Source organism: Centroberyx gerrardi, chromosome 18 (genome assembly GCF_048128805.1).
Source record: "Centroberyx gerrardi isolate f3 chromosome 18, fCenGer3.hap1.cur.20231027, whole genome shotgun sequence".
In the NCBI taxonomy this organism is placed as follows: Eukaryota; Metazoa; Chordata; class Actinopteri; order Beryciformes; family Berycidae; genus Centroberyx; species Centroberyx gerrardi.
Genome location: NC_136014.1, coordinates 21094229 through 21111080, shown reverse-complemented (window position 1 = coordinate 21111080; position 16852 = coordinate 21094229). Strand labels below are relative to the sequence as shown.

The following is a 16852-nucleotide window of genomic DNA, read 5'->3' as shown; positions in this document are numbered from 1 at the left end:
GTGAAATAACATCAAATTGTTAGCTTTTGAACAGTATGAAGATATTAAATGTATTTTCAGTGCAACAGTCCATGACAAATGACATCAGTGTAAGACAGATGAGGGAGAAACCTAAGTCCATTTTTTTTATCCCGTCAGAGGAGAAGCAGAGCGATACGGTACCTTCCGATAACTGGGGATTTGCTACCGTTCATCGTGTTAGTCCTTTCCCATGGCTTCCTGGGCATGTCTGCAGAAAAACAAAATAAAAACAAATATGAAAACTCTTCATCTTATCTCTTACCATGTGAAATACAGCTGTTCCTCAATCATCTAAATTCTTCTGTAATCATCCGGGGAAAAAAACAGGTGAGCTTCTAGTACAAGAAAGTGTCACTTAACAGAACAACAAGAACTGCACATTTACTGTAAGATACATCAGATCAGAGCGTAATGTCAGTGCATAACATTATTAGATGAAATGTAATTGGATCTATGCTGACGTGGATCTTCGTCGCCTGTGTTCGGAAGATGCATATTGTTGTTTTTCTTGATGGTGTTGATGCTTCCCCCCCTGCGTTCAGATGCTGAATGCTACTAAACGTTCTCCGCTTCTCTCACTCACCTGGTGTGCTACAGGCCGACACTTTCGGAGTCGTGTTTACCTCGCCCTCCTCCTATTGGACAGAAACAGACAGGGTTCAAAAGTCAACGTTGAGTCAAACCGTCTGGGCCACAAATGTGACTTGGGGCGATAATCAGAGAGACTGGCTTCACAGGATCAGTGGAAATCTATTAGACAGGACCAGACATCCTTGAGGAGGGAATAAAGAAGCCTTTATCTTTTGTCTGTGTTTCACCAATGAGATCTAGACAAAGCTACTTAGTTTTCATTTAAAATACCCGAGACCCATTTCATTTTTCTTGCTAAAAACTTGAAAACCCTCAAAGGTTTACATTTTGTATTTTGAAAGAAACTACAAGTAACAGTGGAAATCCTCTTTTCCCCCCCCAAACGTATTTAACCGGTAAAATGGACGTCACCTCTCTTTTGTCTAGGTCTGTAAACATAAACATAAACATACGTCTTTTATAAATATAGCCTTTCACAGTCAGTACTGGATGCTCATGAAATGCAGTGCAGTGCAGCACATTTAATAGCAGTGATTACAGACAGGAATGCAGCACATCGCGTACAGCGTGGCATCCAAACTGAGAAAACCGGGGAATGTGGACCATCACACAGACTACTGAGTGATTGACAAGCGAGTGATTACACACAGGAATGTGGGGAAAGTATGCAGATTATCACACAGAGGGCCTACTGAGTGATTGACCCGTGAGGGGAAAGTAATGATATTTTGGGTCCAGATCAAACAAGACGTAGATGCGAGAGCCGTTCCTGTCTTCCCCTCCCCGATACTCACTGATCTCTGCTCGGGTTCAGGCGACGAGCCTTTCTCTGCAATTCTTCTCCTGCCGAGACACAAAGTACAGTAAGGAGATGTTCAAACTGACACAAATGCCACTCAAACACACAACAATTTCCTCCTAGACGCTAAATGTTGGGTGAAGCCTTTAATTTAGAACTCCCTCATTTCCCCAATTATTGTTCTTTGACAGCAACAAAATGCATCGAGTTAAATTACAAGTTGCTGTACAGAAGCTAAAAATACTGAGCGAAACTGGGAGAGCAGCCACCACTTCTCCCTCAATTTGCATGACATTATTTTTTTCAAGGTATAACCAAATCCAACATTGTGACCAGGTGAATGATGGGCCTATTGATTGATACATTTTCTTACTGTCTAAGCACATGGTAATTACGTGGGCGGGAGCTGTCATCTTAAATAACACTTGTCATTCTTGTCTCCATTAATGATGGCTGCCCCTTCTGTCACTTCCATCACTTTGCTATATTTTAAACTGGCTTGACATTCAATAAATAAACCCAGGCAAAGTAGCGGTACGACTCATTTGGATTACAAGGAAAAAACACGCAAGGAGAAGAGGGATCCAACTGATTTTGCCAGTGATACGTCACTGAAAAATAACTGATGTGTCCGTCAAGTAGTTCAAATATCTGAAACTATATTCAAACATGTCTAACCGGGTCTGGAGCTCATCTAAATATGATACCTCGAGATGTACTGAATCTAAAAATAAAACTGTTAGATGTGATGCAGTTGTACCTCCTGGCCAGTAGGGCGCTCATCTCCTCCATCAGCCCCCCTCCCCCAGGCAGAGGGCCGTTGCCGCGGGTCTCAGCTTTGGCCCCCGAGGCCCCTACAGCCCCCGCTATGGCTGCTGCCAGAGCCGCCCCTGCATCGTCACTCTGGAGGGACACGAGCAAAATCAAGTCAGATCTAGCCAAATATTAGATGAATAGAATAGAGTATAACTGTAATTATCTAGAGGGAATCGGAATTGAGAATTTGAAGTTTTCTTATAAATGGTTGGCAATACAATTAAGTGCAATCCCGAATGTAGAAACGTAGTCTAGCAAATGAACAGTCCTGTACCCAAAACAGTATTTCTTTGAAGAAATATCCTAATGAATGAGATGGCTGACCAGTAAGCCCTTAACTTTTTTGGAACAAAATTTAATTACGGTTTGTGGCGCACATGAACCCTATTTGCTGAATAATTGGTGGTCTTCTCATGTTAATTTCCTATCAGTACGGCCAGTTGCCTAGTTCTGTCGCTGGATTACAAACAAATAATGTGGATCGATTGTATACTGAATTATAACAAATAAAGTAGGATTCAAACTGGATTCCTAAGCACTAGCATCTCATTTTCCACTTATTTTGAACAATTTTTAAGAAATCTGATGTACGCTGATGCCCACATGTATCGTGATTCATATTGCAATCACAATATTGAGAATAAAAAAACACAATATGATTTTTGTCAAAATTGTGCCCTAGTTAGAGCAGATTATTCTCCATTTTTGTCATGTTATCAGTAGAAATGTTTCCCGGGAGACTGTCGGCAGTAGATGTAAACCTTTCCTCCTGAGTGTGAGATGAGATGTGACAGATGGTGACTGTGTGTGATCATGCGTGTGATCATGCCTGAACATGGCGTGCATGTGTGAACGTTTCAGTGACAGTGATTCTTTGTGATTATGTATGAAGCTTGTGTGCGAGTACAATGTGTGTCAAGTGTGTGTCAAATGTGTGTCAAGTGTGTGTGTGTGTGTGTCAAGTCAGTGCTTTACAGAAAACAAACGACACACATACAGATAAAAATGTGTGTGTGTATTTAATCAAGGACCACAATGGAAATAACTAATACTTTAATGTACTATCATCAGAGTTCAGATATGGATATGAATAAATATTTGAATATGGATATATGTGTTTTTACCCATCGATCGGCCAAATAACCAATCAAGCGCTCACCCTTGGCACTTTGCGCAGCTTGGCTCCGGCGAGGGCGGCGGCCAGGCCCGACATGGGGCGGTCCTCCGCAGGAGAGAACAGGCCGGCAGGAAGGGGAGGGGCCGGGGGCGGGGGAGGGACTCCGGGAGGGGGAGGGGGGCCGGGGGGAGGAGGGGGGGTCCCGCCGGGAGCCAGCGTGGGAGGCAAGGGCGGAGGCGGGGGAGGGGGAGGGTGGCCGGCCGGGGTTGGGGTGGTGGGGGGTGGCGGCTGGGGTGGCGGCCGCGGAGGTCACAGTGGAGCCGGGTGGCAGGGGGGGCGGCGGGGGAGGGGTGGGGGTGGTCAACACCGGCGTCTGCACCACGTCTGCTGGGGGAGGGGAGGAGGAGGGGGTGGGGCGAAGACACAGGGAAGAAAAATGAAGTTGAAACGGTCATAATCTTTCAGGGCAACATCTGACAGAGCAAGAGCCTCTCGACTTCAGACTCAGTTTGGACAAAACCATATCAGGTCAGTTTCACAGACGTGGATTAAAAAGTCCTGGACAGAGTCTTAGTGTTCAGTGTTAATCTCAATTGGGGGGGGGGGGGGGGGGGTTAGGCTGGATTAGGCTTAATCCATGTCTGTGAAACCAGCTCACTCCAAGTAGACACAGAATTCACAACTGCTGAACATGATGATACATTTCACTCTTGACTTTCTAAGAAAATAATAGATTTTTTTATTATTTTCCTCCCAATCCCTTCACATCAAATCAGGTTTTTCTTATATATATCATTACAGACCAACAATGTTTCAGCCTGAATAAATCTTTCCCGGGTGTATCAGCAGGTCACACCATTGTAATTAGGTTTTGTGGAGCAGTAAGGGAATGTGCGGGAGGAATTTCAAAATCTATTTTATCCTTGGTCAGCACCGGTGAGACAGGTGGATGTAAGCTTTTAAAAAACATTTCAAAGAAAATAAAACATGGAATAGACGTATTTATGGCATGACAGCATGCTACATCACAGCAAATTTTATTTTCTCATTCAACATGCAGCATTAGTGAGTAGTAGTGACCGGGTTTAAGGCTGGAAGGTATTCATTCCAATGGACAGAATGGAGACAAACCTTTCAACATACAGCACTACATAAACAAAACACGCTTTTTGGCACAGTGACGCTTTTTTTTAGCACACACACACACACACACACACACATACTGCACATACACACACACAGGCACAAGTAATGAGCAAAAGACAATTAACACAGGAACTTGGACAGCAATCGTGTTTAGGTCAATACTATCTGCCTGTATGTGATAGAGACCCTAATTCATAGATTACCAAAAGATAATTAATTTCTAATCCAATCATTATGAACTAGTTCTAAATTCTTTGCTTAGAATAAGAACTTTATTGACTTACTTATAACCATTCAAGATGGTTATAATTGCAAGCATTTTAGAATGAAACTTCTCATAACAATTAGTTCACTCCAAATTCTCGTCACAGATCTAATGTTATGATCAATACTCTATGAGGGAATGTGAACATGTCGAGTTTATGATCAATGAGAACCGGTCAGTCGAGTCTCTTCCAACCAATCGGTGAGAGGAATTCAGAGGTCAAAGGTCATTTGAACACCTCCTCTGGCTAATAAGAGAGAATCGCCAAGGGATAAAGGTCACTGGAGCATTGTATTGTATTGTATTGGTGTATCTGCATATAAATGCTGCACGGCATTATTAAAGAATAGGCTGGCTCCTCCTAGTCCAGCCTTTCTGGGTTAAAGCAATTGAAAAGTTGTATTTTATCAACATTAAGAGACTGAACTAACTAGCATTTACCTACATTTTTTTCTGAAATGTATGGAAAACAGATAGTTACTTATTTACATTGATAAGAATGTAATAAATGTTAACAGAAAGTTGATACAAGGGATCTTCAGAAAGTGAATTGTTTGTCATTGCTTCCCATTTTAGTGATGCAACTAATTGTCTACCAGTGATGAATGAATGAATGAATATCCTCTACTGTGAATGTAAAGGTCTTTTACAACTTCTCTGCAAATAACCTGACAGGAGACTTTATTTCTAATCAATGTTTCTAACTGCAAGCTTAAATGTGGCACAAATTCAATAAAAACAGTAAACCCTCCTCCTCTTCCCTTTAAGATGCCCATGTAACCGTAAACTAAACACCTTTAATTCATGGATGTTTTTATTTAACCACAACTGAATTAAACTCGAGATGGAAGCCCAGTGGAACATCATTTGGTAACTCGATTATGATCTTGTACCACAACCAGTTTTGGGATGGGACAGTCGGCCATTTGCTGCTCATGTCTCATGCAGAGAGCGAGCATCGTCCTGTGAACGGACACAGGCTCAGGTTTGATCGTCGACACATTAACCACGGGACACACAGTGATGAATCAGACGAGGAGCCATGGTGAAATCATAAGATCAGTACAATGGTGGAAAAAAGCAACAAGTTTGAATGAATTGAGGAAAGAAAGAAAATCAACCTAGAGATGAAGACAGCAGTGGATTCTCTACAGACTTTTAGTCAGTGATCTGTACCCACTTAACAACAGATTCCTACTGTGGTGAAGAGACAGACATGCCATGCTCAAAGACCAGACACAATTCACATCCAGTGAGCCATCAGCCAGCCAGACCTTCGAGGAGCAAGCGCATGGACAGACATAGCACAGGGTTTATGAAAAGACTGACAAAGCGGTTAGAAAGGCCTGTGCAACACATTTAAGTGACAACAAGAGCGGCGGTGCAGCCACGCAGAGACAGTACAGACCCCACACTAGCCCATATAGTCACCATAGCAGCCACTTTGGTGCCAAAAGCTGCGCCCAACACCGGTGATCAGATCTGGAATGAGGTTATACTGGTCAAATCCTACACTTTCCTCAGAAGGAAGGTAAAACTCCTCTGAGATCAGCCTTCACTTTGCACTGGGCCCAGATCAATAGCAAGGTAACATATCCAGCCCTGTTCAATAGCCCCGCTGTTAGTCGGTGAGTCGAGATAGCAGTGAAAGAAAGAAAGACCGAGGGAAAGAGAGAGAGAGAGAGAGAAAAGGGAGAGAGAATACGAGAGAAAAAGAGACAGAGAGGGAGGGCAAGAGGACCGGAGAGATCGAGAGAGAAAAAGGACCAGAGTGAAGCAGAGAGAGAGAGAGAGAGAGAGAGAGAGAGAGCCTTACCATGGGGCTGGGGCCGAGGAGAGAAGACCCCCTGAGGTGTGAGGGGCTCTGGGCCTGCGGCGGTCTCCGGCTCTCCCAGCCCCGGCAGGCCCAGGCCCACAGGGAGAGAGAGGTGCTCAGCGGAGGCGGCGGCAGCAGCAGGGGGCGCTGTGGAGGGAAAGGGAACACCAGGAGCCTGGGATGAGGAGGGGAGAGACGAGACGGAGAAGGAAGACGAAGGGGGAGCCATGGGGGAGGGCAGCGGGGGCGGGGGAGGCGGGGTGGGCGGGGGAGGCGGGGTGGGGCAGGTGACGCCGAGGGGGGTGTGGCTGTGCGGGATGGTGACCGGGGAGGGCGCGGGGAACATGGGCGGGCCGTTGGGGGACGGCGAGGGGGGCTTCTGGGTCAGCGGGGAAGGCGCCGGGATGGGGATGAGCGGCCGCGGGCCCGTGGCCTTCCCCGGGGGGCTGCTGATCATGACGGGGGGCGAGGGGGGCAGGGGGGTGAAGTTGCAGGCTGACCACACCACGGACTTGGGCGGGGGGGGCGGGGCGGGGGCTGGAGCAGGAGCGGGAGGCGGGGCTTGGGGCAGGGCTTGTTGTCTCCTCGGGACAGTGGCGTAGTGAGGCAGGACCGGGTGGAAGGCGGAGCCGAGCGAGGTGGCAAATCGGGAGGCGGAGTGCCTGAGCGGTGGGGTGGGCGGGGTGGCGGAGGAGGGCGAGGGCGTCCCGGGAGCCGGGTAGTTGGGGGTGGACGGGGACACGGGCGTAGAGGACGTCTTGCTGTACTCCGGAGGCGCCGGAGTGCACAGGGTGCTTTCAAAGGCTACACGAACGCCAACGCGAATGGACAGAACAAGGAAAAGGACAAGACAGGACAGGAGGGTAAGGAAGGAAGGAAAGAAGGAAGGAAGGAAGGAAGCAGCCACCGCGCACACAGGAGGGAAAGACAACAGGTGAGGACAGAGAGAAGGAAGGAGGGAGGGAGGGAAAAAGAGAGAAGAGAGAAGGGGGCAGATGAAGCAGGAAAAACCAGCACAGACCTAAACCAACGTTTTCTTCCTGGTTGTGTGTATTTTGTTGGGCAGAGATGAAGCTACTATGTTAGTGGACACGGGTTAGCACAGGGGACAGACCCAGAGGCAGACAGCATATAAGAGCAGATAAGAGGGGGGGGGAAAGTGACGGATAACACACCCATCAGATCCGAGTAAATGCACCTCATCACCAGCGTCATCAAGCCTCTGCGTCACCCCAAACTTAATAACAGCCACACCAGACAGTGTTTCCTCTATATTCATTCAGCAGTGGGACACAACAGCAAGGGACAAACTTTGCCCAATTTAAACCAAAACACAAATGTTTAGGCTTATTGCTTTAATCAAAATAAGTAAGTTTTAACGGTTTAACTAAAAAACAAAACTGGGACAAACATGGAACCAAAATCCTCCTCAGCAATGAAAACTATTATAGGGGAAACACTGACACACATCCACTTGAAACTACTTAAGACACCAATTCCATGCTTCAACCGACAAAAGGCGCTCAGATTCATACCAGAGCCAGGCACTGCAGGTAAGATAACTAATCTAGGTGGGAAAAACAAGTGTGTAACCCCCCTCCTCTCCTGGGACAACTACTGCCAACGTGCCTTTGAGCCAGGCACTCCCCAAACAGGGTTCCAGTAGAGCTTTGTGGTTGTACTGGGCAGTTTCCACTAGTCAGCCTGTGTAGTTATATATTTTTTTTAACCTGGTTTGTGGCAGGACGTTGCTGAAAAAGAGCAAGTGTGTTCAGTCAATCTTCCCAAGGCAATTAAAGGTAAAAAAAAATATATATATAGTTTCATAAAGACATCAGTTTCAGGGAAGTTCTGCAAACATAGGTACTCTCACCCGTCTTTTGAGATTTTGGTATGATGGAAAATGATGGGAAAGAAGGCCCAGGTCAGAGTTAAACTTTAAGTTTACAATAAAATGGAGCAACAATTTTGGACTATAAAAAAAAAAAGTGAATACGTTTTCTGTTCTCCCATCACTGCAATTCACCATTCCAGGACGAGCCGTTTCATGAAAGTCAGTTTAAAATATTGTGGACGCTCTTTGTGCTGTGAAATAGTTTAGTCCTTTAAAACACACACTGATATACACCGTGCCCCTTCTCTCCTGTGTCTCTAACCTCTAATCATTCCTCCTATCTCATGTCAGTAAAGTAATTCCAGTAGGGCGGACCCTCTATTCTCCCGCAAGAAGAAAGACTCATCACTCCTGTTTAAATTGGGAGCAGATGGCAGCTGTTATCCCAGTGTCTCTTAATATGAGTTAAATGCCCTCTTGGCCTCATCCTTTAAATCGTCAGTGAAGCGAGGAGTGCCGGGTCGGCCACCAGTGTTTGGTGCTCATGTTGCCTGAGTCAGCTAACTAAGGGCTGAATAATTAATGCTCTGTTTGGCTGCGCTGATAGCTTGCTTTTAGCCTTTGCCTTATTACCTAAGCTGTTTTTAAAAGGTATAATTTAGCTGTACCCCCTTGTACTTTATAGAACCTTATTATATATAATGACGTTTTCCTTCTTTCCTTGTGGTGGGGTGACACAGATGGGATTGGGTGGGGTGGTGGCTGGGTGAAGGGTTACAACCTCAATTTGGTGATTGAATTTATGAATACTATTTTGTGCTAAAAAAAAAAAAAAAAAAGTATTCTCTCCTTTTGTCTCCTTTGATTCTAGCCCTCGCTAATTATGTTTCAAGCTAATTGCCTTTGCTGTGTTTAGTTACGTGGCAAGAGTAGCAGTTAGCGTAGCCAGAACAGTGTTACATGGACCTGCCATATGTTTTCTGTGTGTGTGTGTGTGTGTGTGTGTGTGTGTGTGAGGGGGTTGGGGGGGTGACGTTGTTAATCCTCGGTTCACCTTCTGCTCCACTGCCCCTTGCTAGTGATGTAATTCCACACTTTTCCCCCAGATCTTTTCATCTTGACCAGATCTTCATCTTGGATACTTTTCCTACCAACCTACATAGGAAGCCTTGACATGCATACGTTATCTCTCTACAGCTCTGTTCACTCACACACACACACACACACACTCACAGACATATTACAAACCTACACACACAAACACACACATAATCAGACATATTACACACACAAACCCTGTCTCGTTCTCTCTCACGTACACATATCACAACCTTGATCTGACCCTGCTGGACCAGACACACACACACACACACACACACACACACACACACACACACACACACACACACACACACCGAGCGAGAACACTACTGGCATTGATGTGAACACCTAACCACTAGCCATGAGACAGACAGATAAACTGATGGACTCTGAGCCCTTTTCTTGGCCCATTTCCAAGCTCTCTTCTTCTTCTTCTTCTGTGTTATTTTTCACAGTCCTTTGCTTCTCCCGAGCCCCTGGCTTGTTCTGAAAGCTCATGGTGCATTTACCGTTTACCCCCTCTAACTGGGATGAATGCTCATCCCGATTCCCACTCCATCACACACACACTCACTTTCTCTCCTGCTATCCTTCGGTTTGCCCCACTCTCTGTTTCATTAACCCAGAATTCCCCTTCATGCTTTGATTCTCGCTCTCTTTCTCTTTCCTACGCTCCTGCCAACTTTTTCACCTGACTTTCCATCTACCCCCCCCCCCCCCAACTTTGTAGCATACCATCCTTTCATACTTTCCCTTCATTTCCATCCAGTATCTCCTTCCTTGTCCTGTATCATTAACATTTTACACCTCCCTTTCCTCTCATCTTTCCATTGAACTTAGACCTTTTCCATCCGTCTCCATATTTCTTCTCAATATTCCACCACCCCTCCCCTTCTTTTTCCTCTCTCTCTCTCTCTCTCTCTCTAGCTCTGGGCGGATCATGTGACTAAGGCCCCAGCTTTGCTCTGCCATCCCACAATAATCGACACACAGCCAGAACACACTGATTACACGCCGAACTGGACACATACACACACACGAGGACATTAACATAGGAAGACGACGCAGGCGTAATTCAGCCTCGCTCATCCATACTAACTCAACTAAACTTCATTTGACTAAACAAAAGCATATATAAAAAAGGCCAAGCAGTAAAAGCTTCAGTAATTTCCATTATCGCAAAGTCTCCCAAGTCACATTTATTTACAGGTTATACGCTGCATGTGCTCAAAAATAATGTACGCATGCTGAATTTTTACACTTCTATTCACTTTTATCCACTTTACTTTTACTTAAATACTTTATACACTGCTGTGGAGAGGGGGGTAAAAGTGTGTGTGTGTGTAAACGGGAGAGGCAAGATATTAATCATAGCTGCTATGGGCCAAAAAACACACACACAGTAAGGCAGACAGCTAGAGCTTGGAGAAAGCAGAGGGAAAATCAATCGGGGGGAAAAAAAAGACACCTTCACATTTTGAATTCCTATCGCCTATTTTTCTGTGTCAAAGAGAGGAAAACGGTTTCTGCCTTTATTGTTCAGCTTCCCTCAAGGCAGGTTGCTAGCAGTGTTGGTACTGAAGGCAATTGGTATTCCAACTAGCCATCTCTCAGCTAAGTGAAGCAGCAAATCGGAAACTTTCCACACAAAGTGCCTTGTGAAGAAAAACGGCAAACTACAATAAGATTGAAAATGTTTAAGGAATCCCTTTCAGTAAGGTGGAAATGCTCAAGCGTTTCCCAATTTAATACAAGAGAAGAAGAGCTGGTTAAGATGATGTAAGTGAAGTGATAAGTGCCAGACAGGCTGAAAGCAGCACAACTTGATATTTCAATTGCACAGAGGGAGTGAGGACATGATGCTCATACAAGGAGAGTTTCTCAGTTTGATTAGGAAAACGCTGATACAGTTTTCACACAGTTGAAGCTGAAGCTCCTTTAGGATCACCAGAAGTTATTAGCAAACACTTTCCCAATACTTGTGAATGGCAATAGCTGCTGAAAAGACACACACACACCAAACGGTTATCCTGAAAGAGAGAAAGAGAGGACTATGAAGCGTTAAACATTAAATCAAAACCTTGCAGCAAACCCGAAACAGACCCATATGTTAACATACAGAACATGCGTGTGTGCATGTGTGTTCCTGCATTCCTGTGCGTTTGTTCTCCAACTGTATGTTATTCTGTTTGACATGTGTGTAGAAACCCCCTCCCCCCCCCATCCTAGGGCTGTTGCGCACACACACACACACACACACACACACACCCTGGGGGTTTCACTAACATTCTCCCTGATGATGTATTTTTAGCCTCTGAGTAACGCCACAGAAGGAACTGCGCTTGCCTGTGTGTGTGTGTGTGTGTGTGTGTGTGTGTGTGTGTGTGTGTGTGTGTGTGGATGCATATGCTGATACGCCGAGCCTGGCATTGAAGCGTGCCACACAACCCTGCCTCCCCTAGTGACCCAGTCCTGAAACGACGCCAATTTCCCGTCCCACCACACGACCAAACCCTAATCCATCAAAACCCCCAATTTGGATTCCGAGTGCCGTCCCACCTGTGGCTCCACTTTCTCCCTTTCTGTTTGTTTATTACATCGGACCGTAGACGATTTTCTCTCCCATTTTCAAACTGACTGAGCTTGAGCTGAGCGGTGTGTTTAGCCGCAATTCACATCCTCAGAAAAATGCACGATTGAGCCTCTACGCCCTTCGCGCCGCATATTCTGGGCTCGGGGCCCAAAGACGACTCTCAAAGATAATAAACTAAAGATTTAAGGAGAATTTGCTGGAAATCAGAGTTTCCTCCCACACCAAGCTGTTCTTACATCATTTGAAGGTACCGACTGCTGCTTAAAACACATTTGCCCAGCTCTAGTTTTAAATCTTCATTTGTGGCCTGTGTATGACCCATTTTATAATCTTAATGTGTAATAATTTCATACCATGATTGTACTAGTCCTGGTGGCCAATTGTTCTTATCTATTGCTTTTCTAAATAGAAACAAAGTATAAAAAACATCTTCATTAGTCTTTTGGATGATAAAATGTGTCGGTGGTGTGGGGGGTTGGGGGGCTCTTTCGAGAAATCATGCATTCACCCTCACACACACACACACACACACCCTTCTCCCATGCCCCAGTGCCTTAGCAATCTGTTCGTAGCGCCTGTCCGGCCCATGGGCAGATGGGCAGGGCGAGGCAGAGTGTGGGCCACAGCTCAGCGTTAACAAGGCTAGCGAAGAAGACTAGCTGGAGTGTGGCACAGAGACACAAAGCAGCTGTTTCCCAATCTGAAGGAGTCCACCCCCCACACCCCCCCCCCCACACCCCCTGCACCCTGCTTTGGCCCGCTTTCCATGGACAACTTGCTCAAAAGAAAAAGCTCTTGGTGCCAGAAACCCGCTTATGAATAAATATGTGAACCCTGAACTGTGGGAAGCGTGTTCATCATCTGCTACTTCAAAGTTACAGCTGCCTGGGTGTGAATTTCTCATCTTCCCCGAGTAACACCTTTCTGAAAATCATTACGGCTTCAAATTCAGAAGCCATGCTGTCAATTTTAATTAAGGGTTGGAAGAACACGCTAAAGTTTTCACCAGGTTTAACTCCCAACTGGTCGTCCCGTACAAATTCAATTAATTCCAAACCCTCACATGATAGTTTTTAGACACCAGATATTACCGAGCTTCAAAATTTGTCTGAGCTCACAGCTTTTTAATGAAGGAAGCAATTGATCTCTTAATTAAGTATTTACGTTAATGAACAGTGTTTAACGGATCACTCCATTAACTGATTTATGCAGACAGAAAACTTGCAGTGTGCCTCTGCTATAAACCACACTAGTGAAGCTGCTGTTCTTGTAGCTGTTGGATCCAGTTTAAAACAGACATACTAGTGCTAATAATCATTATTTTAGCAAACTAGAGTGATAGTTTGATAAGTGAAGCGCTGCACTGTTCTGTTGTCCAGTTGTATGAATTTGATGATCTATCTAGCCCACATAACACATAACCTGGTGTGTGTAAGCACATGCACATCCTCCCTTCTGCCTTCTGAGTTTGTGAGCAAAGAACATTTGAAGGAAGTCTGTGCAAGTGTGTGTGTGTGTGTGTGTGCATTAAGGTTAGACTCATATTGGTTTTCCAGTATATCAGGCTGATATTGGCCTTTGACTAAATATTGCGTATCGGCCAATCACGTCTTCTACCTGAGTCATTCCGTGTCAACTCAACCAGAGCTCGGCGGCTCGAACTTTTGATTTTGATCATTTTTCTCCTGGTGGAAGATATGCATAAATGATGAAGAAAGCCCAAATATTAAAGCTCACTGATCATTATTTACTGAGTTTCCCCCAATTTTGTAGAGTGAGGGTCAAAACGATAATTTTCGCCTATGATTTGGAGCAAGTTTCGGGGTCTAAAAGCGACACTGAGAAAGGTAGCAGCCCCACTATTTTTCTTTTACAGAGAGACCTGGAGGTAGACTACAAGATTCTGGCAGTTTCAGCACTTGATTTTGTGATGTGTGCCTATGGCAGCAGCCGAAAAACAGAAAAAACACGAGTGAGTGATTTTTCTGAAAGTTTAAATATCAATCACTCCAAAAGTATCAAAGATACCTCAATATCCTTTTCCTTCCTGGTTTAAAATAGAAATATCTCAGTGTCTATGCATTTGCAAGGCCCTGGGTGTATTTTTCTCTTAGATAATGACCTGTGAATATAGCTCAGTAAATAACTCAGTAAATAATCAGTAAATAATGATCAGTGAGCTTTAATATTTGGGCTTTCTTCATCATTTATGTATATCTTCCACCAGGAGAAAAATGATCAAAATCAAAAGTTCGAGCCGGCGAAGTTTCTGAAATTTGGTTGATTTGACACGGAATGACCCACCTACAATATGATGGAGTTTCCTACCCAAGAAAAAAAAAAAAAGGTCCCACTCATTATTAGAAGTCTTATGCTCACTATTTAGGCTAACCACATGAGGTATGGAGTGGGCACATGAACTGATCACAAGTTATCACCCACCTAAAAGAACTGAATATGGGTTTCAATGGAGAGTTTCAGTGTTACATTACAGAGATTTTTCCACTCTGTCAAGAATAAAATTCTGGGGTAAAACACTGACTCCTTGGATTTTTTTTGGAATGAAAATGGCAAAATTTAAAGATACTGAAGATCGGTATCGGCCTTCAAAAACCCATATGAGTCAAACCCTAGTGTGTGTGCACATTTGGCTCTGTGTGCGTGTGTGTGTATATAAGTAGAAAACCCAAGTGCATCACTCACCGGCGTTGGAGATGCGTCTCCCTCTCTCCCAGTCCTGCTGCTCTCTATCCAACTGCTCCTGCTGCTCCCTCTCCAGCCGCTCTCTCTCCGCCTTCTCCCTCTCCATCAGCTCTCGCTCGGCGCGCTCCTGCTGCTCCTGGCGCTCCCGCTCGACGCGCTCCCTCTCCGCCTGCGCCTCCCTCTCCTGGCGCTCGCGTTCCTGACGTTCGCACTCCTGCCGCTCGCGCTCCCGCTCGCGCTCCAGCATCTCTCGCTCCAGGCGCTCCCGCTCCTGACGCTCCCGCTCCAGGCGCTCCCGCTCCACCTCCTTCTGCCGCTGCAGCTCCTGAAGCTGCCTGGAGGAGAGGAGAGGAGAGGAGAGGAGAGAGGGAAGAGGGGAGGAGAGGAGACGAAAGGAAACGAGGAAAGGAAAGGAGAGGAAAGCAGTAGAGGAGAGGAGATGAAAGGAGAGGAGAGAGTGAATGCATATCAATGTAAAATTCACAACAGTTCTAATATTCCTTCTATTATGAAAAATCACCAATTAGACATTTTCTTTGACCAAAGCACAAGCTGTAGGATTTGCACACGCCTTGAATCGATATTCATCAATCCAAAACAGAATAAAAACAACCGACAATGATGTGAGAAGAGACGCGAACCGATAATGGAGGAGGTGAAGGAAGAAAAAGAGAGCGAGAGAGAGGTGGAAGACGACAGCAGGCGCAAAGAGTGAACGGGAGTAAATTAGTGTGGGACCGGGCTCGACCCCCCTGACCCATGGGGAGAGACGGCAGTAATTGTTGTCATTATATAAGACGTAAGTCATTATATAATAATTGCTCTTCGGCACAATAGCCACGCTGTTATGCAACCGCGGCCAGCTCTGCTAAAATTTAGGCACATTAAAAAACACACAGTGAGTGAAGACTGCCTTTGGCGAAAGCCTCCGTTGGCTGCAGCGAGAAGAAAAGAATCTGCCAAGAACCGACATTACATTTCTGCGTCTGGAAAATTCAATACAAGGAAAGAGTGGCAAGGATGAAATCTCCACATTTGATTTTGTCCTGTTTTTATGTAAAATTGTAAAAGGTGAAATTAATATTGAACCAGAAGCACAGTGTGTTTGGGGAGGTTTTTTCCCCAAGGTGTTTGGCACAAATTGTCTCTGTGGATCCAATTATAGTCACTAGGTGTCAGTATAAGGCAGCAGAAATACTTGGAGAGAGGGAGAGGGGGAGAGAGAGAGAGAAAGAGAGAGAGAGACAGAAAAAGATAGCATTTCTGTCTTTGTGTATCTTATTAGATTAAACATAAATGATCTCCGTGGGGAAACTGGGCCGCTGTAGCAGCATTTAGTACTAGGATACAACAACAGTAGGATATAAATAAGAATAAAGGAGGCTTACAGAAACATGACAACTGACAATATCAACATATTAAGTAGAAATGTATTTATGAAACTGTGCAAAAAAAGTAGCTTTCACAGGATGTTGCAAAATCACAGCAGCAATATCAGCAGCAGCAGAACTTACTGAGACAGAAAGACAGAAATATGCGCTTTATGGAAAAGGGTGAAGAATTATAAAAGAATATCAATACATATGCAATATATATATATAACAATGAGGGGAGAATGAGAGTATGAGAAAGACAAAATGGACTCATACTCACATCAACAGGTCTACAGGCTGCCAATCATATCAAACATCAATATCTGTGCAATTAGAAACTATACACCTTCCAGATCTTGCTGCACTAGTCCTACACTCTGCTGGTCTTCACAAAAACAACATTATCTCCACTGACTGTGAGTGAGTCGGGTTTTTACTAACAACTCATATTACAAGGAGGGTGTGTGAGGTGTGTTTGAGATGAATGAGAGAGAGAGGGAGAGAGAGGGGGTGAGGGAGGGGGTGAGGGAGGGAGACCAGATGCAGGTTGTGGGAGCTTGTAATCCATCAGGTTCACACACACACACACACACACACACACACACATGCACAGTGCCCTGGAAATCTTTCATTTAATTGGAAAGCCTCAACTGTCGTGTCACATTACATGATTTACT

At 45.0% G+C, this 16852-nt stretch overlaps 1 protein-coding gene across 1 annotated transcript in view; it reads right to left on the bottom strand.

Annotated features, from left to right (window-relative positions):
- The window catches only part of enah (ENAH actin regulator), a 66196-nt gene that overhangs the window by 6483 nt on the left and 42861 nt on the right, over positions 1-16852 (bottom strand). The window contains 8 exon segments of the mRNA XM_071899270.2: positions 163-229; positions 605-656; positions 1407-1455; positions 2172-2314; positions 3387-3632; positions 3634-3700; positions 8696-8711; positions 14803-15137. Of these exon segments, the coding sequence (XP_071755371.2) occupies positions 163-229; positions 605-656; positions 1407-1455; positions 2172-2314; positions 3387-3632; positions 3634-3700; positions 8696-8711; positions 14803-15137 (975 nt within the window).